Consider the following 10,223-nt stretch of genomic DNA (forward strand, 5'->3'; position numbering starts at 1 on the left):
ACAAGGAGACAAAAAGGAACAAACCAAGGTCACATGTATAATTAACATATCTACATTTAATACAGTTTATTCTCAAGCTCTTCAGAAATCCTCAAAAAGCCAACCCCTCACCCCAACACAAAACCTGCAGTTCACTTAAATCACATGCATTCAGTTGAGAAAGGGGGCTTACGTAAACTAATTGAGGAAAAACTGAGAAATATCTAAGAAGACTGTCAACAGCTGAGAATTCCAAGCTCCTAGTCAAGGTACTGCAACACTGATTGCTGTGATTGGTTAGAAATGCTGGAAGGGGGTTCGATCAAAATAGGGAAAGACACTGAAATGAGAAGGTATAGGAGACTCAAAGTATTGGGAACATGACTTGCTTTGACCAATAGCCAGTTGTCGTACTTACATTTTTAAAGTTGTTGCGAACACCTACTGCTACTGTGTGGTTATAGTAAAGTAGGCATTTTATGACAGGGCTTTTCCCTGCAATGGAGTGGGAAAAACAATTATTGGCCAAGCAGACCTGAATGCTTATAACAAACCTGAGCAGACCTCATGCTTAACAATGTAGGGAGTCCATTGTCATGTCAAATGCATACTGTACCGGCGGTAGCACTACTAGCCTTCAGCCAAACATTGTCCAAGCGCACGCACCTATTGTTTTGTCTCTGATAACAGCAATTACAGCACAGTCCTTCGAAACAGGTTTGAAGAACGTCAAACCCAAAGAGAAAGTAAAGACGATAAAAGTGGAGGCATATGAACCATTAGAGAGGAAATAGAAACGACCTTGTAGAGTCTCTCTATGCAGCACTTTAAACTGATGAATTGTCTATCATTCAAATCTCCTTCTTGGATGATGACAAGAATGCCATTTGGTACTACTGTAATAATACATACAACTCGTTGTAAAATAAAATAGGTTTAATCTATTCACTCTCACTATATGCATACATTCAACATAGTATAACTGCCCGCTATGAGGGACTGATATAATGCAATAGAGGACCGTTGACCATCAGTTGGAACATTATAGTTTGTATGATCTTGTTATAACTCCAGATCACAGGCAATGACTTGAAGCAGACCGACTTGGTTGGTCAGTTTTTCTATAATACATTTCTCACATTTGCCATTATCTTGCATAAAAAAAAATCCACACTAGATTGTTTGAAAAGTAAAATAACAATTTGGCATCAAATTGACCAAGACCACCAACACTGAATTGTGGGAAATAAGTCATTACAGTACAACTAACCCATTATGTTTAAAAATAATAAATTGAAATAAACAAAAATACTGGAGTAAGAGTAAGATAAAAGGCTAATATTTTCATCATTTAGGTAGATAGTTCCAATGGTTATATTTGAGAAGCGATTGGAAGCTTTACATTAGAGGGTTTTGAGACCAACGTGCAGTGCGATGTGTTCAGAGAGAATTGTGGCACAGAGAGATAGAGGGGGAGAGAGAGAGACCTGAGAAACATGGCCCCCAATTCTGAGGGAGAGAGGACTATCAGAGGGAAGCGATAAAGAAAGATTTAGAGAGAAGGGGAGGAGAGAGAGGAGACCGATTTAGAAAGAGAGAGGAATCACCTCGAGATATGGCTGTCATTTTGCAGTCCATAGTGTGACCCCCCCTATGTGTAAAGTGCATGTCCAGGAGGGAGTTTGTGAATTCTGTCACTTCCTTTTTTTCTTATTTTTTTCCTTGGACACTTCTGGTGTGGCTCTCAGCTCTGGGGCTTGTGGATCTACGAGCCATAGGGGGTTCGGGTTATGGGGGTTTAATAGTCCTCCACCCAACCGTTCTCCTGGATAAAGGCGTCGATGACCTCCTTCATGGCCAGGTTGGGGATCAGCTGGTCGTGAGTCAGAGGACTCCGGGTGACCGGGTCGAAATGGCCCACTCGCTACAGAGGAAAAATGGTATTGGTGTTGCTGTGAGATGGTGGCTTTCATTATTATGCATTTTACTCATGGTTTACAGTTTGCTTTGGATAGTATTACCCCTGTGGGTGAGTTATTGATCGAGTAGGAACGGCAAGTGTATTTATAGCAATCTAAATTGGTGCTAATTTAGCGGTAAGTGATCGGTAGTGTGGCTAAAACAGTATGTCTATGAATGGGCAACAGTTAATCTATACTTCCGCTGAGTAGATGTCTATAACTATAAAATGATGGTATACTGTACCTGTAGATGCTCCTCAATGTCCTTGCGGTCGTAGGTGATCCCACTGGGGGTGATGCAGGGCTCCCTCATCAACTCAAAGCTGATCTTTCCACACAGGTAGTCAGGGATCTCCCGCTTCTGTGGGGTTCACAAGAATAGACATGCATGTAAAATGATACATACAGTTGAAGTTGGAATTGTTTTTCACAATTCCTGACATTTAATCCTAGGAAATATTCCCTGTCTTAGGTCAGTTAGGATCAACACTTTATTTTAAGAATGTGAAATGTCAGAATAATAGTAGAGACAAGGATTTATTTCAGCTTTTTATTTCTTTCATCACATTCCTAGTGGGTCAGAAGTTCACATACACTCAATTAGTATTTGCATAGCATTGCCTTTGAATTGTTTAACTTGGGTCAAACGTTTTGGGTAGCCTTTCACAAGCTCCCACAAATTGGGTGAATTTTGGCCCATTCCTCCTGACAGAGCTGATGTAACTGAGTCATGTTTGTAGGCATTCTTGCTCGCACACGCTTTTTCAGTTCTGCCCACAAATTGTCTATAGGCTTGAGGTCAGGGCTTTGTGATGGCCACTCTGTTGTCCTTAAGCCATTTTGCCACAACTTTGGAAGTATGCTTGGGGTCATTGTCCATTTGGAAGACCCATTTGTGACCAAGCTTTAACTTCCTGACTGATGCCTTGAGATGTTGCTTCAGTGTATCCACATAATTTTTCCTACCTCATGATGCCATCTATTTTGTGAAGTGCACCAGTCCCTCTTGCAGCAAAGCACCCCCACAACATGATGCTGCCACCCCCGTGCTTTTCACGGTTGGGATGTGTTCTTCGGCTTGCAAGCCTTCTTCCAAACGTAACAATGGTCATTATGGCCAAAAAGTTATATTTTTGTTTCATCAGACCAGAGGACATTTCTCCAAAAAGTACACTATTTTTCCTTATGTGCAGTTACAAACCATAGTCTGGCTTTTTATGGTGGTTTTGGAGCAGTGGCTTCTTCCTTGCTGAGTGGCCTTTCAGGTTATGTCGATATAGGACTCGTTTTACTGTGGATATTGATACTTTGTACCTGTTTCCTCTAGCATCTTCACAAGGTCCTTTGCTGTTGTTCTGGGATTGATTTGCACTTTTCGCACCAAAGTACGTTCATCTCTAGGAGACAGAACGCGTCTCTTTCCTGAGCGGTATGACGGCTATGTGGTCCCATGGTGTTTATACTTGCGTACTATTGTTTGTACAGATGAACGTGGTACCTTCAGGCGTTTGGAAATTGCTCCCAAGGATGAACCAGACTTGTGGAGGTCTACAATTTATTTTCCTGATTTCTTTAGATTTTCCCATGATGTCAAGCAAAGAGGCACTGAGTTTGAAGGTAAGTCTTGAAATTTATCCACAGGTACACCTCCAATTGACTCAAATGATGTCAATTAGCCTATCAGAAGCTTCGAAAGCCATGACAATTTTCTGGAATTATCCAAGCTGTTTATAGGAACAATGATGTTAGTGTATGTAAACTTCTGACCCACTGGAATTGTGATACAGTGAGTTACAAGTGAAATAATCTGTCTGTAAACAATTGTTGGAAAAATGACTTGTGTCATGCACAAAGTAGATGTCCTAACTTGCCAAAATTATAGTTTGTTAACAAGAAATTTGTTGAGTGGTTGAAAAACTAGTTTTAATGTGTCCAACTTGTGTATGTAAACTTCCGACTTCAACTGTAGATATTAATACTACCCCCTAGATGAGTGGTTCCCAAACTTTTTTGAACCGTGATGGGATAAAAAAAAAAGATTAAATAGGGACATTTGAAGTGTGCCGCATAATGTAGTAGTAATGACCTCCATCTCATCTGATCCATACAGCAAATCATCTATTTTGTGAAACATTTTTTTATAGATTAAATAGGGTTTATTTGAACTAGTTTAATAGTTCCTTACTCGTGATGATTAATTTGTGTGTACCGAGGGCCAGATTCAGGTATAAGCGGTCGCTTACGCGCCCTGGACACATTCTAAAGGTGCCACTACGGACACAAAGCCATGTTCCGTTTGTTTCTATGACAGAGGCTGTGTTACAGCTAAGCCTAAAATCAGACTTGCCTGTGCTAATGGTTCTCAATGGCTTTGCTCGTGATGGGCGTCCCTCAAATTATACAAACGTAACAGCCTGAGCACACCGGACTTGAAACAATGATACAGATGTAACCATGTGTGCCATTCAATGTTTCACCTGAGCCTCACTGTTGTTTCCAAGTCAAAATTCCATGAGCATCCGAAAGGTCACGTTTATAAGGGAGAGTTCGATGTGTGTAAAAAACAACACATTTTAAATGTATTTTTCTTTTTTTAAAGAGTAATAATCTAGATTAGGAAAAGTTTTACAGCACACCTGAGGGTTCATCAAGGCACACTGGTTGAAAACCACTTCCCTAGACACCATCTAGATCTGGGCCATATTCAATAGGTAACAAATAGAAGAAAACTGACTAAAAGGGACGGACTATCTGAACTTGTCCAATAAGAAATCCTTGTTTTCCACGGTAAAACATTTTGCTACGGTGTGCCCTAATGAACACAACCCAGTATAGGGGTTTGAAACACCAATGTTGACAGAGGCAAGACGATGTCTTTTTAACTGACAATGACAATTACATATACCAAGTCAACAACTATATATAGGCCCCGATAATCCTTCATAACAAGCCTCGACAAGCAACTTGAGGTGGCGGTTGCTGTAGAAACGGCTTGGACTGGAAATAGGAGGTGGAGTGCTAGTCTATTTTGGTAACCATAACACTGGCACAGCTAAGTGTCAAAGCAAGGGGGTGGGTCAGACACAGCTGATCAGAGAAACAGAGTGTGGTCAAATTTTAGGTGTTTCTCTAAATTAAATTGCGTGACATTTTATGAATAAGATCAAATATGTATTGTTATTTCAGTAATGCATAGAGCTGTGTTGTGCTATGGCTAACGATATTGAATAACCAGTAAGATTCAGTGAAATTAGTCTGGATTGAAGGTTGTTCACAATCGTTGTAAACGGTGTGTTCAACTCATTTTAAAAGTATCACTCACTTTTCTCTTCTCGTCCACTTGTGAAAAGAGCTCCTCCATGTCCATAAGGAACTTGTCCTATTTAGGAGAAAAGCAGAGAGTCGGGTGAGGCTAGGACAGAACATTAATACAAACGCCCCTCAATATCAATGAGATATGGAGAAATAGGCAACATGATGGCAATTCAGATGCACGACGCCAGTGCTCAATACTTTAAAATCAAGTGGTCCCTGCATATTGACATAGGAGGATAGACATAACTTACATGTTTTGATTTGATCTTGACGACGCCGCTGCCACTCGGATTGTCCGACTCTTTGTTTTCCCGGCAATCCGCCACTTCCCTGAGAAAAATATAAAGACGTAGCATTTCCTTAATCACTCACTAACGATCCCAAGATGAACTGGGACAGAAAATGCACCCGCAAATTCTAATGCATTAGCCAGACTTATTCCCCATCTCAACAATTTTATTATCACACATGATTATGCATGTGTAGAACACTGGGCAGGATATGCTGCAACTCATTAAATGTAATTCAAGGGGGTTCTGGCAATGAACTTCTATGCTTCCCCATAGGAAATGGAATATCAGTGCAGGCGTTTTGCTCATACAAGAGTACGAGTCTCAGTCTAAGAGTGTCGGTCCAGGTCCCTCCCTCACCTCTCCTTCTCAGCCAGGATGAGTTTGGTGAGATAGGCAAGCAGCTCGTTCTCCTGGTTGATGCGCTTCTCCTCGATGCTGTTCCAACGTTTCTTTTTGGCGAGCCGCAGGGCACTTGGGATGTCGTCTCCAAAGTTCAGCCGTTGCTCCTTGGCCAGGTTGTAAGCTGCCCACAGAACAGGTCCAGATATCATTAATGTTGTCCGTTGAAAGTAAGAGCTTAAAACTGGTATGCGGCCTCTTTTCCAATCTACAGATCTTGGCATTATACAAAATAACATTTTAGTTGCACTACAACATTCAATACAATTTCAGTTTAGTACCATTACACAGTACTAGGCACCTCTGTGGTTTAGTTAGATTGCAGCACATAGCATTCTAACTAGCACTCAAAACAAAAATGCACATCAATGTTGTGTTGCAATACTGAGGGGGCCATATAAATACCATCCATATAATCATATGTATTCACTTTAAAGACAAACTGAGCCTATATTGGTACTGCTACTCTGACTTTGTGAAGGCCCAGGCTTAATCTGTATCCGAGAAACTGGCCCCGAGGGTTGTTCCTGACCTCTCTGCAGGTTGCCGATGGCCTCGTCATAGTTCTCCAGCTCCAGGTGACACTGGCCCAGGAAGAAGTGGGCCTTGACCGACTGGGGGTCCATCTCCAGCGCGTGCTTGCAGTCCGCCAGGGCTTTGTCGTGCTGCTGCAGCTTCAAGTGGCACAGAGCCCGGTTGGTGTAGTATACTGCCACCAACGGGTTACGGTTCTGTTGGCAGGATACACCAAAAACACAAACATATTGCACAGGCTACTGTTGTAAGGGTGCATCAGTCCAGCGTATAGGCTACTTTTTATACGTACATCAATCTATTCACAATAGGTGAGTAAGTCAGTGTCAATATCTCAACTAGCCATGTCAACTACTACTATATCATCCGGCAGAAAGGGAGGTAGCTCGCTACTCACGATGGCTTTGCTGTAGCAGGTGGCAGCCTCCTGGTACTTGCGGCAGAGGAACAGTCGGTTGCCCTGTTCCTTCAGCTCCTGTGCCGTGGAACTCTTCTCCGGGCTGCCTGCCATCTTCTCCGGTGGCTCCGCGGCACCTGCTCCGCGCTGCTTCCCTATCCTGTTCCCCGTCTCTCCGGCTGGCTAGCGGTCAGGTGAAAGAATGGCCAGGCCGTCTGTTCTTTGTCTTCTCACCAACTACAAACGAAAGATGGGCAGCGTCATGCAACAGTCAATGCCTTGCTGCTGCAATGCACCTGCACTGCATTGAGCGCTTTTGATGAGGTGCAGTCGCTGTGGCAACTCATAAATTGAGCCCTCACACTTCACTGGCTAGCTATGCATCATCATCACTGTTGTATGGTTGTGCAACTGCAAAATGATGAAGTCGAGGTTTGAGATGCAGAAAAGCCAGTCACACCACCTGACCACACTGAAAGGACCGCATTTGTCAAAATTCAGCATATCCATGTCAAGTCCCGAAAGTTAGTTAGGTCAAGACTATAACGTTAGCTCTGCTTGCTAACGTTGGTCTATGTCGCAACGAAAAAAATAAGGTAACGTTAGTTAGCTAACCTAACACTGGACTAAAGGAGCCAAACATTACTCCTTACTCCAAGGAAGCCACAAGTCAAATACTCCATTGCAGTACGGTTCTACAAACATAAATTGCTCTAACGTTACTTTCATGTCACATCAAAACCATTTAACAAATAAAAAATACACTGTCTGTACATCGTTTTAACCGGATTTAACACAGTTCCAGCACATAGTATTTTTCAGTGACAACACGTTTGTGTCTACCGTTTACACACAGGTGTTCGGAGGCGCAGGTAGTTACAGTACTTAGCACAGTTTGTCTGCCCACTTGTCTGTTTCCCGTAAACAAGAGCTGTAACATGGAAATGTGCCCGTGTGGGAACCATAACCCTATAAAAAGGTGTATCAACTTAACCTTTTGATTTATTAAAAAAAAAGATTTTTCGCCGATGTCAAAGAATTATGTATGTGAAATGTACTGTAATGGAACTGTGAGTCATGGTCAAGGGCTAGCAACGGTGGTTAGCTAAGAAGGTAATTTAGCTAGCTATCTAATCTTAAAGCTAGCTAGAGTGGACTTTCCCCACCATGAGTTTGCGGTTGACTGAACTAGAAATTATGGCAACTGTATAGTACTTAGCTCAATTGCAACGTCCAAATCCCTGCAAACCTCACAACAACCCCCCGCGAATAAACAACTAACGTTAGCTGGTTAGCTAGCTAACGGCTAGCCTACCTCAAATATGCGGTTATTTATATACTACTAGCTCTACACAACATAAACATATGTAACCTCACCTGCTCAAATTAATTTCACATACAGGCGGTTGATGTGCCAGTATCTTTCGATTTCAATTCTTAATTTATTTGCTTTTCCCATTGAGCTGTTACGACAGAGCTGACAGGAGCTAGCAAGTTTGTTTTTATGCTGACGTCATGATGTAGACGACGGAAACTCGCGAGGTACGCTTCAGTGAAAATACATGTCTAACAGATTGCACTCTTTGACAACATGTCATCAAATTATAAATGCTCATGCAATTCAGGGAATAATGGGTGTAAATGATACACGTTTTTGATATGTGTTAATTGATTCCGTATCATCAAAGTCAGGGTTGGTCTGATTGCCTTTCCGCAGCAACTGAGGCTCACATCACGCGTCTAGCTAAGCAGAATTTGCTGAAATCAGCCCAGGAAGTGAAATTTCGTTTCATAGTATACCCGAAGGTATAGTACATGAGAGTACATGAGGGAACACCAGTATATATATATAGATTATATACAATGGACAATTGAGCTAGGGGGTACAATATCACATTACACAAGGACCTTAAGGGACATACATACACTTATAATTCTAACAGCTTTTTTGTTAGTAAAGTATGGAATTGTCTTAAAATACAGTTCAATTTCTTTTTGTGGGGTAAGAAAACGTGTTTTTTTGTTTGTAAATTTACATTTGTGAATATGAAATTTGGCCAAAAGAATAAATTAATTTATGTAATTACATTTTATTTTTTGTAATTCTTACGAGTGTACTGATATAAGTAGGACAAAAAACACTTTATACTGGAGTTTGCTATGCATATTCTTGACATGGGGCTATTAGCATAGGGCATCTCTCCATTGAATGCAGGCGGTTGTCGTCAACAACCCTCTTCGAATATTCAAAAAAGGTTTACAATAATGAGATGTATCCAGCAATCCAAAGAAAGGATAGGCGGGAGCTAGACAGCCTGTCGTGCCGCTTTGCGGACAACGACTCCCATTGTTAGGGCGGAGAGACATGTATCTTGTCAGTATAGAGCACCACTGTATGGTACCCTTCATTCAGCAAAATACGTATTTTTTCCTATTTACACTTTGTAGTACTTTTTGACACTATAATAAACATTTGACTAATATCGATCCCACGTAGGCCATTTTCTACCAGAGAAGTTGTTTGCCTTCAGTTGAGGGAGCGTCCAATTGGCATGATGACTGCAGGAATGTCCACCAGAGCTGTTGCAGATAATCAAATGTTCATTTTTCTACCATAAGCCGCCTCCAAAGTAATTTTAGAGAATTTGGCATAATACCTATAAAACCTAGAGGTCAGACAAGGGAAATGGTTCCAAAAATTGTTCCAACATACGTTTAGGGGATTTTAGAAACACGTAAAATAAGGGCTGTGTTTTGTGTAGGCTTACCCGGTCGTGATGTTTTGATAACTGTGTAAATCTCTCTAGGATAAGGTAGCTCTTATCAATATATTCACCTGTATTTAGCCCCCCCAAAATTAAATTCTAATTAGCTGCTAATGTGGCTATCATAAAGAACTACAAATGCCATGATGATCTGGACGAGACTGCCGAATCAAGGCAAATGTAAGAATCTCTGGATTAACTATCTAATGTTAGCTAAATGTAGTAATTAATACATTGGCAACATTTCTTTAAATGGACAGTTCTGAGAACTGTCTTGTGCAAATTTTACATTGACACAATACCTGTCAGGAAAGGTGTCAGCTAGAGATGATATGCAGGAGCTTGCCGGGATTTGTAGTTTTGCATGATTTTAACTTTGACCTCAATTAGCATTTTTTTTATCTGAGAGTAAATAGATCCAAATATATTGATAAAAGTGACCTTGTCCAAGAGAGATTTACAGGATTATCAAAACAGGTTTTCATCAAGGATCTCTCTGTACTTTGATGCATTCATCTTTCACTCAATCCAGACTAGTCTCCCAGTCCCTGCCGCTGAAAAACATCCCAGCAGCATGATG

At 41.3% G+C, this 10,223-nt stretch overlaps 1 protein-coding gene across 1 annotated transcript; it reads right to left on the bottom strand.

The window, feature by feature from the left end:
- Positions 1–36: 36 nt before the first annotated feature.
- On the bottom strand, positions 37–8,701 carry LOC110491624 (E3 ubiquitin-protein ligase CHIP). Its single transcript, XM_021565202.3, has 8 exons — positions 8,256–8,701; positions 6,879–7,115; positions 6,480–6,678; positions 5,906–6,071; positions 5,507–5,585; positions 5,263–5,319; positions 2,185–2,301; positions 37–1,903 (listed from the first exon to the last, which is right to left on the bottom strand). The coding sequence occupies exons 2-8, from the start codon at positions 6,990–6,992 to the stop codon at positions 1,778–1,780; spliced, it is 858 nt and encodes a 285-aa protein (XP_021420877.1). The 5' UTR covers positions 6,993–7,115; positions 8,256–8,701; the 3' UTR covers positions 37–1,777.
- Positions 8,702–10,223: the final 1,522 nt, after the last annotated feature.

This window comes from Oncorhynchus mykiss, chromosome 16, assembly GCF_057628025.1.
Source record: "Oncorhynchus mykiss isolate SJ-2025 chromosome 16, ASM5762802v1, whole genome shotgun sequence".
Taxonomy (NCBI): Eukaryota; Metazoa; Chordata; class Actinopteri; order Salmoniformes; family Salmonidae; genus Oncorhynchus; species Oncorhynchus mykiss.

What these genes read in the sequence shown, in the direction of transcription:
- LOC110491624 (XM_021565202.3), bottom strand. Translation starts at nt 6,992, where the DNA reads ATGGCAGGCAGCCCGGAGAAGAGTTCCACGGCACAGGAGCTGAAGGAA. An exon ending in CCTGCTACAGCAAAGCCATC is followed by an intron (nt 6,679 to 6,878) that starts GTGAGTAGCGAG and finishes TCCTGCCAACAG; the next exon opens with AACCGTAACCCGTTGGTGGC. An exon ending in ATCCTGGCTGAGAAGGAGAG is followed by an intron (nt 5,586 to 5,905) that starts GTGAGGGAGGGA and finishes TATTTTTCTCAG; the next exon opens with GGAAGTGGCGGATTGCCGGG.